This window comes from Mastacembelus armatus, chromosome 8 (assembly GCF_900324485.2).
Source record: "Mastacembelus armatus chromosome 8, fMasArm1.2, whole genome shotgun sequence".
Taxonomy (NCBI): domain Eukaryota; kingdom Metazoa; phylum Chordata; class Actinopteri; order Synbranchiformes; family Mastacembelidae; genus Mastacembelus; species Mastacembelus armatus.
The window spans coordinates 21,423,992-21,442,359 of record NC_046640.1 but is presented as its reverse complement, the minus strand read 5'-3'; the positions used below and the strand labels follow the sequence as shown (position 1 = coordinate 21,442,359).

At 46.5% G+C, this 18,368-nt stretch overlaps 2 protein-coding genes across 2 annotated transcripts; both read right to left on the bottom strand.

Annotated features, from left to right (window-relative positions):
* Nucleotides 1-2,077: 2,077 nt before the first annotated feature.
* Nucleotides 2,078-4,003, bottom strand: nol12 (nucleolar protein 12). Its single transcript, XM_026325395.1, has 6 exons — nt 3,844-4,003; nt 3,358-3,463; nt 3,236-3,284; nt 3,008-3,153; nt 2,786-2,883; nt 2,078-2,561 (listed from the first exon to the last, which is right to left on the bottom strand). The coding sequence occupies exons 1-6, from the start codon at nt 3,951-3,953 to the stop codon at nt 2,366-2,368; spliced, it is 705 nt and encodes a 234-aa protein (XP_026181180.1). The 5' UTR covers nt 3,954-4,003; the 3' UTR covers nt 2,078-2,365.
* A 619-nt stretch (nt 4,004-4,622) lies between these two features.
* On the bottom strand, nt 4,623-18,273 carry srebf2 (sterol regulatory element binding transcription factor 2). Its single transcript, XM_026325201.1, has 20 exons — nt 17,959-18,273; nt 14,568-14,947; nt 13,904-14,093; nt 13,631-13,791; nt 13,374-13,526; nt 12,983-13,264; nt 12,774-12,888; nt 12,553-12,704; nt 11,905-12,109; nt 11,585-11,760; nt 10,965-11,214; nt 10,603-10,772; nt 10,320-10,491; nt 9,993-10,110; nt 9,780-9,889; nt 9,226-9,358; nt 8,854-9,025; nt 7,983-8,159; nt 7,000-7,111; nt 4,623-6,822 (listed from the first exon to the last, which is right to left on the bottom strand). Exons 1-20 carry the CDS (start codon nt 18,038-18,040, stop codon nt 6,605-6,607), a joined length of 3,528 nt encoding a protein of 1,175 aa, XP_026180986.1. The 5' UTR covers nt 18,041-18,273; the 3' UTR covers nt 4,623-6,604.
* Between the last annotated feature and the right edge of the window lie 95 nt (nt 18,274-18,368).

Below are 18,368 nucleotides of genomic sequence, written 5' to 3'. Positions count from 1 at the left end.
CTTCGAACAGGCTGTGTAAAAAAAAAGCATCTAAAACTACCTGCAAGTGTCAGAAATGGACTCTATCACTTACTGGTCTGTAACCAGAGCTGAACAACTCAGGACCCTCTGTATCACTGCAACCTGACAACTGGACTTATGTCGTGGAAGCAGGATAAAGAGGAAACCAGACTGTTGTTACACTGTATAGGACTGTTCCCTTCATCTCCATCTGTTGCCCCTTTGTCTAGCATTTCAAGTGATTCCCAGGAGGCCAGTAAGTGATCCAGCTTGGTTAATTTATAACGGGAGGCACTGCTACCTCCCTGCTCCTCCTCGTTACCGCCCATTCTCCACCTCTGGCCTTTTTCTCATTTTACTCACAAGTGGCTCGTACATGATCTCACCAACTGTGTTTATATGAAATCATGGCGCCGCACGATTTGGTTACTCACCCACAGGAATACAGAGTTTTAGGTCAAATAAATAAATAAAAATGTGTTTTGTTTAATAAAAAACTGTTTCAATTAATTTTTTATGTAACAATTTCTGACCTGCAAAGTTTTGATGAGCAATACAGTCGTTTTCCTTGACTCAGCATCTAACCTCACCTGTGATGTGAATCCAATCACTCAGCACATTTTGTACTCATGGTTTCTCATCAGTTTCTTCACCCCTCTGCCTGGTTACCCAGCTCTGTTTCTGGCTGCTCTTCTTTCTTACCTTGCTGCTGGTGTCTCTGTCCTCAGCCTGGGATAGGATCGGAGTTAACGGCACTCCTTTGCTTGAACCAATCCCAGTTCTGGCTGTGGTTATAGCCTCCGGTGCCGTGTCTGCTGTGGATTTGTGCTGCGGTGCCACCTCAACACCCGCCCCCGCGCTGGCGTGCAGGTGCCTCTGGCGCAGGCAGTCATGGCAGCGGGAGGGGTCGAAGATGTTGGGCTGGAACTTGGGGCAGATGGGCTCCTCGCCAGACTGAGGCATGTTGGGTGTGGAGGGGTAACCCGCCCGCTCATTGCATCCCTCGAAAAAAAACTACAGGGGTCAAAGGGCAGCATCATGTAGTGTGAAACTAACAGCATTCATTTTGAGTAATAAGAAACACATCTGTGACTTACTCAGTAGAAATAACTGTTAGGTGATAATGTAGAAATATGTAATCTGTAATAAAATAGCTTCAAAACCTGCAGAGCAGCTTCCAGAATCAAATTTGAGATGATAGAAACAATAGTAGTTTCTTAAATATAAGTTTCTAGTTTGACTATTTCACTGCATCACTGCAGACAGGAGTACGCACAGGGCGGTAGCTCAGAAATAATCCTACATATAATGATCCCTGCAGGATCTAAAGCAGAACTATTCAGGCATTTCACATGCACAGACAGTGTAAATGAATCTGTTCAGACAACAAAAAACAAGATAGTAAAAATAGTAGATAACATTTTGTGACAGCTGTGATATCAAAATAAGAAAACCATGAGTGTTACCTGCACAGAGCAGCTCCAGCCGTCAGCTCTACTCTGATCACATCGTTAGGAACCTGAATGTAAAGTGGCCGTCAGACCCCCATCAGGCACATGCCTCCTCTTCCCCACGCTCTCTGTCCTCTGGAGCTGCCAAACCCGAAAATCAATCCGATTGGCTGCCGGGACAATGAGTGCAACTGAAGCGTCCATGACGGCCATGGTGGCGCTCAGTTACCGCAGCAGAGGCCCTGGAGCACTGGCAGCACCAGAGCCAACATGGAGCCAGTTTCTGCCTGGTCCTCTATTGAGCAGCTGTATTAAATATCAGGGGCTTTAGAAAGCAAAATGAAACGCTCATGCTAGTGACAGCTGGCACACACGGCTCAGGTGAACGTAAATAAATAAACACTGGTGAGGTGGGGGGTTTACATACATTCAAAGCAGAAGCAGGGTTGCATAAGGTTCTTCACATTAACAGAAGACATTCTAAGAGGAACGGTTCTTCTAAGATCACACAGGTAGCACTGAGGAAACAGCTGAATTCCTGCTGTTCTACACAGGATGTAAATGACATCATCAGGTTTCCTATTAAACAACAGAGCACACAGGTGATATATGACGGCAACACGAGGTGACTTATTGCCAAGACTAGTCTTTCCTTTAATCAAAATGTACAGGCTGTAAAGAAATAACACTACAAAACAGTTTTACTCTGAAAAATGTACAAACGTGAGCAGAAGCTTTCAAGAGGCAGGAAATATTGCACACATGATGACACATGGTCCAACACAGAGGAGACACTGAGCGTCCACTTCAGTTTGTGCACGTGTTACAGACTTTTTCAATGAGTCCGGCTCAAACACAGGAGCATAAATACTCTGACACAAGTCAAGCCTCATGTTATATTTCTACACGCTCTTTCAGTCCTGGTTGTGCACCCTCTTCCCAGTCTGCCGACGTCTCCGCCACTTGCTGGTCCTTCCTGCTCTGTTTTTGCCCTCTGTGACACCAGGTCTCCTCTCTGTCGGACGGCCTCGTCCGCCTCGTCCTTCCTGCTTCCCTTTCCTCTTCCGCTTGCACGTGTAAGTGTTGAGCGACGCTGTGAGAGAGCGGATCCTGCAGCAGCAGGGGAGAGACAGAGGAAAATACAGCTGGAGTGAGCAAAGCTGGAGGAGGAGGAACATTTGAAGACAGTCATTATGGCACCACTCAGCTTATCTGTGGGTGCATTAACATTTAGCGCGTGAAATGTCAAATGTTTAAACTGACAGAAGGCCAAACGCCAAAAAAAACTCGATTTATGTGGGAAAAACTATGGACCTGCGTGATGAACTGCTTACTTTCTGTTCATGATTGGAGTCCCAGCTTTTCTTGGCATTGGGTTTGCTTTCTCCTTCTCTTCCTCCCCCTTATCTTCATCCTCACTCTGCTTATTAGCCTTGACAGCAAAGATCAACATTGTTAATGCAGATGTTTCTTTCACTGTGAACATGTGGAGCTAAAAAGCACTAAATCACTAAATCACTTAGACTCATCGAGAAGAAGATGAACCGCAGCTCTACCTGATGGGCTGCAGGTCCAAGCAGGTGAGCCCCTGTCAGGTCAAGATCACTGATGGTTGTCACGGTAACGGTGTGGTTGGGGTGATCGTACTGTACAGACTCTGTGGTACAGGTTACCACATCCTCCAAATCATCTTCAGCATCCTCTAAGAAGCAGGAGCAAGTGAGGAAACAAACATATTAAGCTCAGACTCAAATGTTCAAAATTAGAAATAACTTTGAACTCACCCAGAGCCTCTTTCCTCTCCTTCAGCATCTTCATGTACTCTTTGTGCCTCTGAAATGAGACAAGACATGGGCACATCCTTTCTTTACATGCACGGCCCGCCGCTGATTTACTTTAAACTTACCTCTTCCCGGACTCTGATCTGCTCTTCCTTAATTTTCTTTTGAATTTCTGCCACAGCCGCTTTTCTCCTTTCCACCTTCCGCTTATGGAAACCAGTGAGATAGTCCCTGACAGGCCACAAGAGGAGAAAACTTACACAGATACACAGACACTTTCTGCAGCTTTGAACAACAGCAACAATAATAAGACTAATCTGATCATTTAATTACTGTTTAAAACACTGCACATCCATTTGCTCATTATTGTAAGTTGTGTATTTAATATCAACAAGCAGGTTTGGATTTTTAACATTATAGTTAAGTCAATGGCTGCAGGTTAAAGCTAATAAAGCTTCTTTTTGCTCTACTTCTCTGTTCTACAACTACCTGCACACAGTATAAACAGTTAACACCCCATTCAAAACAATAATAATTACAAAGAAAACGCCAAGCTGATGTTTTAGAGGCTAACTAGTGATGCTAGCTCGCTAGCTAACATACAAACTTACTGTCTGTCTTTGTCGTCAAACATTACGATGCATTTGTTTTCTCTTTTCTTCGACCCGGGCTTGAATTTTGTCTTTTGAGACACATTGTTGTGTTTTTTGCTGTTTTTCATTTTAAACACGTGAGCTCACCCAACACTACATCCGACTCGTGTTACTTCACTTGGTCCGACTAGAAACACGCAAGTGTGAATTGTTCCGCTCAACCTAAACATTGAGGACTACAGTTCTTCAAATGATCAGACCAGTGTTTTAACTTATTTCCATCCCTTCATTTCAGCTGGGAATGAGAAATATGAGTTTTCTTTTAATAATTTGCGAAGAATCTATAAGTCACATCACTTCTCATTAAGACTTAAGTATCTAATGATGGGCCAAAATGGAAATGTTATCTATTTATTAATGAAAAAAATCTATACATTACATTTATATCAGTAATAAAAAAGGATTTGAATATTTAAACATAGTCTTAAGAGGGTTGTTGTTGCTGTAGCTTATTAAAACCAAAACTACAGGTTTCACCCATTTAACAACATATGCACTCAAACATCACTTGATCTTGAATATATGAAAACTTGACCTGAATTTACCCTCAGCGACTAATGAAGGAGCTTTATCCAGACAAGCCCTCTCCTGGGCCACACAGCCAATTCCAGCCAGACATAATCATCAGATTTACTCTGTAAATAGATGTATCCATCCAACACTGATGCTCAGATGTCACATCAGATGATTCTTCACATTCACATTCCTACTTGTTCGACTGAAAGATCACATACTCCAACTGCTATCAGGTGGTGTTTTATTAAAAAAACAAACATCAAAATGAAAACAGAAACTCAACAAAACACATAAAGGGCAAAAGACAAAGAAGTAACATAATTATAGTGATAGCTATACAGGGATCAGCCTAGCTATACAGCAGCCAGGAAAGCTAAACTGATGTATTTTAAGGATGCTTTAGGTTCCTATCTTACACCTGGGGTTGACCTGAAACACAGTTATGGAAGTTCCTAATATCCCCAGTATGTTTGTTTGCTTGCTTGTATTTTAAAAGACAGTAAAGATCCTAAAATGCCAAACACATAATTAAAATGCGGGTTTTTGTTTGTTCAATAAAAACATCTTCAGCCCTAGTTTGCTTTTACAAATATAAAATAGTAATGAATATACTTGCGAAAGTGCTCGTCTGACGCCCCCACTGCCCACAAATTATATATTATTACATAAACCTTAAATAAAACAATCAGAGCACAGAAACAGGAATGGCAGATGTGTTGTATAAGTCAACCATTACAAATAAAAAGCAAATTGGACAAAGATTCCACAAAGCTACAACTCCTCCACCAAATATGATGAAACATAATAAAATATTTTTTTACACAACATCAAGGCCATTTGCTTGAGAGCTTTACAGACAATATGAGGACAACACACCACCCCTCACTTTGCATTCAGAATATTTTTCCTTCATTTCCACACCAAAGTGATACACCACCCAAACCTGTTGAGCATCAGACACTCACCGCCTGCAGGCTTGACAGATAAACTATGTAGAAGAATTTGAGAGGTGGACTTTTCTGCAGTGAAAACGTGTCGCTACTGTAATCCATCATAAAATTAAACTGACCCCGGCAACCGTTCTGTGACTTTTTTAGGCTACCACCAAGGCTGCACCAGGTTGTGTTTGATAATAAAAGATTTCTGGTGGAGTATCACCTCAGGGGTGCCTCAGGTGACCGCGCTCTCCTGGTCAGGCCCTGACAAGAAAACTGCTTATGTACAACCTATATACAATCACATTGTTATCTTTATGCAATCAGACTGATCTGTCATTAATGAAATGAATATATATTCTTAAAATGATTGGCCCATGAGTGTTATTTACATGAAGATACTCTGCAAATCCAATTATTTTTCCTGTTTGTTTGCCAGTAAGGAGCATGTCGGCAGCAGCTGTTATTCTTGCAGTTTCTGCAACAAGTCGAAGTCTCACAGTAAAGCACCGCTGCAACCTAAAGTCTAAATAGAGGAAGGTTTTATTAGAACGCCACGTCACATCACAGGGTCACTAGATCCAAATTTATGCTAACTCAAGAGGTGCTTAAGTATCTTATTTTATTCCAAAGTACAATGCAGACATTGTACTGTGCATGAGGTAGATAAGAGGAGACACTACTCAGCACTGTATGTTTGAAAGCAAGCTAGTGTCTGTCTGCCTCCTACAGCACAGCCATGTTTAACAGACCTCAGCGGTCTACTCTCAAATACTCTGAAGCCCTTAAGTGAAGCTTGCAATTTTAATGAGACATTACACAATTATTGCAGCACTCACTGCTGTGTGCCGATAATGATTGTACAGCTTGGTATCCTACAACTAATCAATGCACAGCTGCATTGCATTAATTTAAACTGCTATTAGATAATGGTCCCTTTTCCCATTGGGGCCTATTTAACCTGATTTTCCTGGTTGTGCAGCACTGATTAAAAATGAAGCCGTTAGCCAGCATGGTACCATCTGTGACCAGGAGGTGGCGTGATTGTACTGTAACAATTCAACTAAGAGTCAGAGGAGCCAAGAGTTTGAGCCAGGGTGCGGGTGCAGGGCCGACAGTTAGATCTAGCTGTGACAGTAAACCCCAGCTCTGAGTCTGAGGAAGGTTTTTCTATTCGTGCGGCTGGATCAGTACAAGGGTGAAAATCACAGAACTATATGTTGGTGGATGGTCTGGTTTGAGTAGCCCTAATTTCTTTGGGTGTGAGGTCAAGAGGCAGCGATTGTTGTGCCCCCACTGAGGCGCAGCAGAATCTGCTGACAGTCCTGCAGGGACCGACGGTCTCCCACCCGCTCCAGGGTGCGCTTGGCCTCGGCCAGCAGGCGAGCACGGTGCCCAGGTGGGGTTAGCAGGGGCATGGGCAGGTGGCGGCAGGCGAGCAGGATGGCATGAGCCCTCTCCCTCTCACCCAGGACACACTCACCTTCTGCAGAGGACAGAGAAGAGAAGCTCAGTCATGCAGGTTAGGTTCAACAGGTGCTCATGGCAGTAACAGTTAAGATGGAAGTGGAAATAAACTTCCAGCCTCAGGGTGGATTGTGTGGATACAAATCAGAAATGACCATGACTCTAATGTGTCAACTTGAGTTTGACTCTTTCTCACCGGCCGTGTAGGAGCTGTGTGTCCTGCGGCGGAGGTTGTGGTCAAGAAGCTGGTGAGTCCTCGTGGGACTGGCTCCAGCCATCAGCCTCACCGTGGTCTCATGAAGAAACACCTGCAGAAAAAAACAAAACAGAAAAAACAACACACACATCAGTGTCCCTGTGACTGATTGTCTGTGTGATGTTGGAGCAGAAAAACATGCAGCTCTCACATCGTTTCACTGCCCATTTCCTACCAGGTGGACTCACAGGAACTAGGCTGCCTGGAGGCTTTCATGCAAAGCACTTCACAGCACCAGGGCTGAATATTTCTCAGTCAGCGGATTCACAACAGAACTTCATAAAATGATGCAGCTCATGTGGTTCTTGCACAAGTCAGAACATAACAAATGATCACTAACGGCTGTTAAAGCAGCAGCTGTTAACGAGCCTCTGGCTATGGTAATGGCTGCTCCAGTAAATCTTACAAGTATGATTGATGTTACGGTAAACTGCTGTGAGATTCCTGCAGCTGCTAAGAGTGGGAAACAACTTCATTTCAAAGCCTCTTATGGTAAATTTAGAACCATCATGACAAGATTAACAGGTCCCAACCGATTTACAGGCTCATCATCAGCACAGAGCTTTTGTTGAGACAAGGAAACACGTTTAAGACTATACTGAGCCAGAAACATACTGAGGTAATTATCACTGTTAATCTGGGTAGTTCTCTAGTATGTGTACTTATACAGCAGTATTTCCGTATGTTTCAGTAATACCTTATTACATGCTGGTTTCCTGTCTTTAAAGCTGAAAGCTGCTTAAAACTTTAACAAACATGCACCTATGGATTAATCTTGCCCAGCTCCAAACCATGGAGTCAGGATCAGACTGACAGACCCCTGGCTGACATGTCACCATGAAGAAACTACACTTCATTTTTCCTGATTCTTGCAGACATCAGCTTCTTTATTTTTGGATTTGACACATCTGACAGTGATGTACCTTGTGCTGCGCCTGTCTGTAGCACTGTGTGAGCTTTCTGAGTGCACTGAGGTCCCTCTGGAAACCAGCCAACTGGGATCCAGGGGCCGGTCCAGGTTCTCCATTACTGCTGCTAGCCCGCTGCCATAAACTGGTCCTCAAAGTCAGAAGGAGGTCACAGACCAGGAGCTCCACACCCTTGGAAGAGAAGAGGGACAAATATTAAAGAGCTGCTCAGACAGAATTAGGACAATTAGGACAGAAATATTGATTTATTTTATACCATGGTTGATTTATATTTTTAAGAGCAGCATTTGAACCCTAAGGTATGACTCAAATCACCACAGCACCAACCAACCACCATCATTTCCAGTGCACCCAGCCCAGCATGCAGGCCACAAAAAAAAAAAAATCAAGAAGTGACCCCCAAATGGACACGAGCTCTGTCTAATGTGAAGTGGTGGGGTGTGTAGCGGGTGCGTGCAGATCGGGGAGGCCTCTGTACTGCACTGCAGACACATTGCACTCGGCTTCAGGATCATGCAATGCAACTACAATGCACCACAGCCACCTCCTGCCACCCACACTGCGCACACACACACACAGCCCCACGTCAGCCTGTACTGACCCCACTGAGCATGCAGTGTGAGTAAGGATCAGCAGGATCCCTGTACAGACTGACTCAGTGTTTCCTGCTGATTTGACATGAAAGATGCAGTAAAAGGCAGAAACATGCAGGAGGAGGCAGGTTCCCCAGTGTCAGTATGTGTGTGTGTGCGAGACAGAAGAAGAGGTTACGTAACAAACCCAGAGCAGACCTTACAGAGATGTTAGCGACTGTGTGTGTGTGTGTGTGTGTGTGTGTGAGACAGATAGAGTCCCTGCAGGTTACCTTGTTCAGCCAGTTCCCAGACTGGGTGAGCGGCACAGAGATGCTGGAGCACAGGTAGCTGCTGGCTCTGTCACAGTGGGACAGGCAGGCTATGGCCCCTTCTCCCTTCAGAGGGGTCAGACTCATCTGAACCGCTTTGCACAGCAGCAGCACAGCTTTGGGCAGAGGATGGCTGAGACAGAGGGGAGAGAAAGACACTGAGGACAGATACTGTGTTTTGCTCTAACAAGGACAAATGCCTCCGTCTCTTCGTCGACTTCCCTCAGTCTTGCACGGACATTTCACTAGGTTTATTCTAGTTTCTGCACTGTGGCAGAAGAGCTTGTGTCTTGTCCCATTTCAAAATACTCTGACAAGCTGGACTTCACTTACTCAAGAGTGTGTAGAGCCCGTGGCATCCGCTCTGCCTCCGCCAGGAGTGACCTCACTGTGACATCGTCGCCCTGAAGCCAATGCACAGCAGCCTTCAGCACCACAGCCCACCAGCGACTCACTGGGTCGCCCACTGGTCGGAAGAAGACAGGAAGATGCCGTAGAAAGCAAAAAAATAAGAGCCTGTTGTTGTTGTTGTTGTTGTATATCCTGACACCTGTGTGTGAAGATCTAGTGCTATGTGTGCAGCTCAGCTCAGTAATTGATTAAGACTCTAGCTAATTAACAATGCTCATATCCACCGCAAGTTATTTGTCACCACAAATCAATGACTGCAAGTGTTATCTGTGATAATCCAATAAAACGTTAATCCCTAAAGCTGAACTGACTGGCAGTGTGCTGCAAATGGAGCAAAGCAAATCGCTCCATGTTGACAGCAATAACTCAGATGGCTATCTGGTTAATCTTCACTGAAGACTTTAAATCTTTTCCACACACAAACATCTCACACGTTTCCTTGTATCTGGGCAGTGCTGTTCTCATGCTAATTATACCTGGAGTGGTGGTGTGATTGGGAGGAGCCGAGAAGGGAGGAGGAGGGGAAGGAGAGTCCTCTGTGCAGCTGTTCAACAACTGGAGGAACTCCAGGGCACTGGAGAACTCCCTGAACCAGCAGCAGAACACCAGAGAAAAGAGGATTATAGATCCAAAGGAAATCATTACTACATGACTAAAACACATCAGCTGTGGGCAGTAAAGCGCTTTACCCAGAGTCGTTCACACGTTTGCCTGCTTCAGAGTCGCTCTGTGGCTGGATGAGCGTGTGAACAGCTCTCTCCAGCAGCTTCCTGCAGAAACAGCGGTGCAGCTGTGCAATGGGGTCAGCTGGAGGACAATGAGAAAAGACAGAGAGAGGAGCAGCCCAATCATAACACACAACGTTCATTTCCAATGACATAATCCGTCAGTCTGACACCAAGTAAACACATGAAGCAGGACTCTCCGTCTTGGATTTAGAAGTAGAAAGAAAGACAAAGAAAGAGGAGCACAAAGACGGAAACAGAATATGGCCCAGCTCAGTGCTCATGACATACCTGGGTCTCTCTGTGAGGTGTACACGTCATTGCTGCTCTCTGACTTCACTGACCAATCACAGCTCAGGAAGAACTGCCTGCCCAATGGGGTGAAGAGCCAGCGCACGCAGTCCGGGATCGGCTTGGACTCCGATTGGCCGGCTACACTCTCTGCACAGCTCAACAGGTAACCCTGGGACAGAAAGACACAATGCTAATGGACTGAATATCACTGTTAGTGACGGCCGATAAATGTTCAAACACAGGGTGACCCAGGCAGACGATGACCACGTGTGGGACGTACAGGCAGACAGGAGAGGTGGTGGCCCAGCACAGTCCGCAGGGCTGTTGCTGCAGTGACATAAATCTGGGTGAGCTGGGCGGGGGCCATCTTGCCTTGGGCGCTCTCACTGAGGTTGACGGCGCTCAGAGACAGAGACAAAGCCCACAGGCTGCTACGCTGAGACAGCTTTCCTGCACACACAAACACAGAACAGAGTCTGGATCCCTGCACAAAACTCTGCATAGTGTGAAGTCAGCGCTTTAACCCTTGTATACTTTCCTAGCACTGTCTGGGGACTGAAGCATTCTGCAGCATCCAGAAACGTCAAACCGTGAATCATATCACTGCAGCCTGTGTACAGCACCGGCCCTCTCTATTCTCACCTGTGAGTTGAAGCTGGCTCAGCCGGTGGTAAACCAGCGCAGCGTCCCTCGCACTGGTCTTAGCTTCCTCCCCCTCGTGTTTTCCTCTGACCTGGTGAACCAGCCAACCCAGAGGAGTCGGGCGATGCAAACAGTAACGAATCAGATTCCAGGAAAGCGAGCAGACCAGGTCCAGACTGGTTGAGGGAAGAGCTCTGGTCAAGATGGACAGGCAGGTTTCTAAACTGGCCATGGCTGCTGTGTAATCTCCCTGCAGCAGAGGAAACAGGAGAAACAGCAGCTGTTTAAGAATCAGTGCAGACTGACAGGAATGATGGGATGGAGGTTATGACTTAGATCTAACTGCATACCTGACAGTTCAGACAAAGTGGGTGATATGATCTTTACTAAGTGAGAAAACATCAAATCTAATTCAAATCTAATTCTCCTAGCAGATCCAAAACTGAAATAAAAAAACCACACACTCTAACGTGAAATAAATATTGAGATAATTTATTCCTGTTTTTTCCCTTAACACAAGAAACTCTTGTGGCAGAGACAACAGCATATAAATAGCAGCACATTTGTTTTCTTGGTCTTTTTAATGAAGCCCCCTCATCCCAGTGCTGGTGTGGACTCACCCTGTTGAGATGTAGGTCGGCTTGTTTGCGGTGCCTCCAGAAGGACACAGACTTCGGGGAGTGAAGTGGAGTCACAGGCTCCCACAGGTATAGCACCCTGACACAGCCCCACACCGCCCCCACCCCGCTCAACACCCACACTATCACCCATGGCAACAAGCATCGCAGCCAGGACGCTGGAGGATGAGAAGACATGAAACGTGAACAAAGGTCAATGCATTTCCAAACATTTCCAAAACCTGGGTCACGAATTCAGTCAAGACACATTTATGATAGAACAGATAAACTATATTTTCAGACCGGGGGTCAGTTTTCCTCACCAAAGTCCTGTGTGTGGTTTGGGAGCCAGACGAGGGATCTGGATGGCCCGTGGCCCCCTGAGAGGCTGGGGCTCCCTGAGGCCTCAGAGCCCAGCAGAGATGGCAGCGGGTTTAGAGACAAGCAGAAGAAGGTCAGCGCGCAGAGAAGCAGACGAGAGCGATCCATCACTCCCACCGAACAGGGGGAATCTGGTTCACTCTTCACCTGAGAGACGGGAAAACAGACAGAACAGGTTCACAGTGATGAATACTGAACTTTATATTTCCTCTGTAATTAGGTTTGCAAAAACAGGTTTGTATTATTTTGGGGGACAATTATGTGTTTACGCGACATATTTCTTCGGAACAGACGTGACACCTGGGAACAAGTTCACAGCATCTCCTGACATTTTTACTGCACCAGGGAGAAAATCGGTCCAACAACCAAGAATTACGACTGTGGAGGACGAGCTCCAGAATCTGAGAAGTACCAGCTGTCACACAAAGTGATTTGGTCCACTTCAGGAGTCTGACAGGAGACAGTGATGTGACCGACTAGTACACAAGATATGGTTTTACTTATTACCGTTACTGTCCTCAACTCAGTTTAACAGCGAGACACATGTTGACGCGCGTGTGTGAGTGTAATCCCGTCTTTGTGTGTCTTACCTGCTCGTGATCCAGTAAGGGACTTCCTGGTTCCGAGTCGACACAGTACGGGGAGAACTGGTGAGGGGAACCAGAACCAGAGTCTGAGGCCGGAGGTGACATCATCACTATTTCCTGTTTGAGCTCCACGTCTTCAGACAGCGTCCCCGGCTCTGAGACAGACAAGGACACTCAGTAAAATGTCAGGCTGGATGTAGCTGTCAGTGGAGACCAACACTTACTGTTCTTCTGGTTTGCCATCTTCAGGGCCAGGTTCTCCTGACGCAGCTTGTGGTTGGCCTGTTGCAGGTATTTGATGTAGTCTATGGCCTTCCTCAGCACCCCTGATTTGTGCATCTGGGCGGAATGACGTAAAGGAGGACGTGCGATGATCAAACGTCTATTCATGACTCGAAAACAGTCGTAATATTTCACTACTCCAACCACTAACCTTTGCATCATTGCCCATGACCAGGTCTCTGAGCTCCACGATCTTGTCGTTGATGGAGGACCTGTACCTCTTCTCGATGATGTTGTGGGTCGTCCTCCTCTCGCCCTCCTTCACCACTCCTCCGGGGCCTGCTCCTCCTGCTGTCACCTGGCCCTGGTCCATGCTTGGTCTGGCTCCACCGGTGCAGTGGGTTTGGCCCGGCTGTAGCTGCTTGATTGGCAGCTTGTCTCCTCCTCCCATCACAACAGGGACGGTGGTCAGGATGTTGCTGCTCATCAGTGTCTGGGGACAGAAACCAGTGATGTAGTTTCACTGTGAAGTCTCTGTTAGACTAAAACTACAACCACTACCAAAGACCTGATAGTGAGTGTCTGATATGCTGGTTTCATACCGGGACTTGCAGCGCTGTGCTCTGAATGGGCGTGGTCAAGGTGGTGATCCCCGTTGGGCTCTGCATGGTGGACAGCACCTGTGTGCCGTCTGGTTTGAGTGTGGTGAGAACCAGAGAATCAGTCTTTAGAATCTGAGGCTGCTGGACCAGAACCTGATGGAAATACATCCAACAATGGGAGCACTGGCTGCACCGGTATACACAGGATAGGATTGTGTTTTCTGAACCGTGATCACTAGTTCAGCTTGGATACTTACAGGTACTTGCTGCACCTGCGGCTGCACAGCGTGGACCGCAGCAGGCGCCGTGGACAGTGTCTGAATGGTCTGACCAGCTGGAGTCAGAACCCGCTGGTGCTGAATGGTCACTGGCTGGAGCTGTGGTGATGTCATGATGCTCTGCACCTGTGGTTGGAGGACTGGGAACAGGAGACAAGACGACAATGATTTGTCAGTCACATTGAACATTGATTTTACTGCTGCAACAACATGTAGACGTTTAAAAAAGAAATGAGCCTTCGCTTTAGTCACCTTGGAAACTAGGAGCTGGGCTCTGGTGGCAGATGACCGGATTCTGGATGAAACGTGACTGCCCACCACTGGAGGCAATCATCACAGTCTGGGTGGCCTGGGTCTGGATGGGCAGTGTCTGGCTATGGGTCTGAACCAGGGTGTGGACTGGGAAGCTCTGGGTCTGCATAGGGATCCCCTGTGTGTGCATCTGCAATTAAGTACAAAAATAAAATAAAATTAAGCCGTTTTCCCTCCAAGTTGAATATAACACAAGACAGTTTCTCTTTTTAATGTTGTGTTTTCAGAAAAAGGTACTGAACTCGAGTCAATAAACTATATCTGTCAGGTTTAAGACTGTTTTGCTGAGAAGTACACTGGTGCTCGCAGGGATGCTGAGCTGGATATTACATTTTAGAGTCTGCCAGTACTTTTTTCTCTTGTCAGCAGAAGCTTTTTTTAATATGGATGGCACAATAACAAAAAATGAATCCACATTTTCTCCACAACAGACAATAAAATGACTGGGGGAGAGGGAGGAGCCTTGAAAACAGCATGGGACCAAAGACTACAGCAGTAGTCCATCAGCACTGCAGCACCGACAGACTCCTTTCAGACCCACATAGAGGTCCAAAACTCTACCATTGTTGAACACACTACAGAACAGCATATGACAGTGTGATACCTGGATGGTGGGCTGGGGCGTCTGCTGGGGGTGAGGTTGGATGGGCTGCACCACCTGAGGCCGAGGCTGAAGGAGAGGAGGGCTGCGGGTCACCTGCTGCTGCCCTGCAGAGGTGGTGGTGCTGGAGGGGGTCTGTGCAGGAGTGAGGGGGGGGCTGAGGGGTAAACACTGGGGAGAGAGTGATTGAGAGGCAGTGAGGCCCATGGTGGAGCTCTGGTAGGCAGCAGGGGTTGGTGTCTGGGGAGTTTGAGGAGTTTGAACGGCGGGATGTGGGGTGGTGGTGCTGGCCCCACCACTCGGTAGGGAGCCTGCTGTGGACATCTGGTCCTCAAACAAGTCTGGGAAGTCCCCCACCTGGTTGCTGACAAACTGCAGCATCTCTGAGATGAAGAATAGACATGATGTGAGTGAGGATTTCAGCTAAGCCACTGATTCAACCACACAAAATGGTTAAATGGTTAAAATACCTAGAAAGACAAAGTAAAGAACCACTGAGTGAAACTAAAGTCAGATCATTCGATGTAAAACAACATATTGAAAGATAAAAATCTGAGAGAAATTCATGGCCTCGCCCTGAATTGGCATATGCACACAAAGAACAGCTACTGTTCTGTCAAAAAACCAGTGAACAGCCTGTGCACAAAGCGAATGGCCTTCAAACAGTCAACCTTGAAAAAGTATGCAATCCTACTGATGTCCCTGAGAGACAATGGACGAGGGTAAAGGAGCATGTAGATAAAGACTGAGGCGGCTCTGAGACGTGACTGACAGATGGATGGTTTTATAACCTTGACGAATGAGCCCTGTTTATGTTAGCACCTCCAAAAAGCAGCTAATAAATGGTGAATGACAAAAGCATAAAATCCAAGTTACTCGATAAAGAGTTTACCTTGACGTGAACACGATGCTGCATGTGCCAGGTGTTCGTTACCTGAATTTCCCTTCAGGGGTTTCTAAGTTTATCTCACCTCAGTTGCCTGTTTATCAGAGCCACCAATCAAAACTACATCACTGAGAGCACATATGGCTTCATCAGGGCCAACAAGCAGAGGCTGCAGCCTTGAAATAAACATACAACAGCCCAAAAGCAGACACACTAACCCACAGGGACGTTTATCAACCGCCAGGGATGAAACCACTAAGCAAACCCCCATAGATGAGATCCATTATGTTCTAAACAAGGACAACCGGCTGCAGATGAACGTCAGTACTAATGTCAGACACACCAGATTATATCCAGCCCATTGCAATGAGGATGCACTGGAGAGCAAAGAGGATTTTGTGTTTTAGAAGACAATTCCAGTTATTACTGAGTGAGGACTGACAGCTTTCATCATTTCAGTAGTTAGTGGTTCTGAAGTGCTCAGATACAAGAAGTGTCACTCTAAAATACAACGTTACTGTCATGGTCTTATCTTTCTGCTCCTGTTCTACCATTTCCCAGGTGTTAACAACGACTTGCTGAAACTGCTACCTGGCCTAAATCCTGAACGTGATATATTGGTGATATTCACCAAAACAAAATCTAGAACAGTGAGTTAAAATCATCTCTGCAGATTGAAGGGCACAGTTTTCGATGTGCAATGCCATCAAAATAATAACTGGCCTTCCTGCTCTGGAGCTTTTACCAGCCTTCACATGTCACACAGACATGAACACGTTGTGCAGGCAGACACACTACTAGACCATGCACTCGTGCACCTCCATGGGGGGCAGACTGTCCATGACAGACAGGACAAAGCAGCTCCAAGCCCCCAGAGTTTCAGACAAACTGACACAAATGGTAAATCCATTAAAGGGGGCAGCTCAGACAAGAGAACAGGTTACATGTCCAGTGCCGCAGTCGCTAAGGGATTAACTGGGAGAGGGAGAATGTTTTAGATGAATAAAGGGTAAACTGCATGGACCCTTACTCAGACCATGCACATGGCTCAGACAAATAAAACCCAACTCCAGTCGACTAACATCCCATTTAAGACTTCAAAGATGCAACAATGCATGAAAAATATATCTGAAAGCATAAATGATCTTTTACAATAGCAGGGAGCTAGTGAGACCAATTTGTCTGCAGTTGGCTGCTCTAAACTCTAATTATCAGTTAGTGGAGAACCAAACAGACACTGTGGGCCGTCCCTCTGTTTCCATTTCTCTCTCTCTCTCTCACACATTCTGTACATTTCTCTCTTTTGACACAATGATTAACTGGGATTACACAACAGGGGCTGTGGGTGCATTGTCTGCTCGGTGTGGGTAAAGGTCTTGGAAAGAACGAACACCAGCCGCCAAAAACAGGTAGAGTTTCCAGGACTTAATGTCTCTTAATGTCGCCATGTTGAATACAGGTGAGAACCACAGTAGATGAAAAGATGAGGTTCTGTCCTAGAGCCCAGGCCAGTCCGACACCACACACACAGTCCGGTCTGATGACTTAGTATTCAGTAAAATTCCACCCTAATGAAATTCTGGTGACTGTGCGTTGGCCAGCACTGCACCAAAAGCCCCCTCCTTTCACTGAGTGCCAAAGAGTGCAACTTGTTTTGATTAGAGGGAGACGGGATCAGGGATGCTGTTTGTTCCCCGAGTGGCCTTTCTGCAGACGGCAGACCAGGATCTGTACACACACGTTGTCCCACAAAGCAGGTCAACGGCTCTGCAGAAAGATTTCTCCACTGAATTCACCTAAAAGTGATTCATCTTCTGGGCCTTGGTCAAGCTCGATGAGCAAGTTACACCCTTGTGTCTCCCTTCACACCCACACAACCTCCTGATGCATGACACCCTCTTGCTGATCCCCACCTCTGGCTCATAGAGAAAACACTCGGTCTACAGCTCCAGTGAAAACTCTTTACTGAGACCCAGAGCACAGAAATAAAACTTTAAACCTTAAATGTACTGAGATTCCAAAAAGTGAGATTTTCACTGTGCTAATAAAACAAAAATACCTGTGACTGCCTGAGTCATGACAGTAACAAAGGTGCTTCACACTATGTGTCATGTGCCGCTATGACTCTTGGACAAACCTGCTCAGGAGGATGCGCACCTGGCAGAGGTGTCTGACCCTGAAGACCCACCTGGTCTCCTCAGGTTCACGCTCGTTGCTGGGGGCGTGTCACCCATCAATAACTACGAATTTAGTGGAAGTGGTCCTAAGAAGCCAGCCTGTAATCCAGAAGACCAAGGCCAATTTGGTCCCCTCATGCATAAAGTTTTTAACTCTGGTCGCTTCGCGTTGCAGCGATTCGCTCACGTCCCATAGAAAATGAATGGGGGCGAACTTCGCGTCGCATCGTGCCGCGCGCGGTGCGTCTTCGCCGTGAGCGGAAACGGGCCAACGTTATCTCAGGTAGAAACCGACAACAGTTACACCGTCAGCAGCGACACAGCCACTTACCGTCGATGTCTCCCAGCGTGAACTCGTCCCCTAATTCCGCTAAAGTCGGGTCCATGGTCTCCATGTACTCTCCGCTCTCCATCCTGTCTGCGAGCAGTTCCCCTCTCCGGCGGTTACCGGAGCTTCGCAGGCTCTCACGGAGCTCTCCACGGAACTAATCCGATCCGGAAGACTATTATTTTCCGGAATAACCGTGAAACAACACCGGTGCCTCAGGAGAGGCAGACTTCTACGTCGATAAACGAATTCACACCGATTTATGCCTAAGACGACGCCATCTTGTTTTACGCTTTTTTTACGTCATTCACAAACAGACTCTGTGGCTCAAAGCGGGCTCTGATTGGCTCACACCGAGCTGTTGTTGTCATGAGACCAGTCGTCATCGTCCAATGGCAGGGCCGTATTTACCG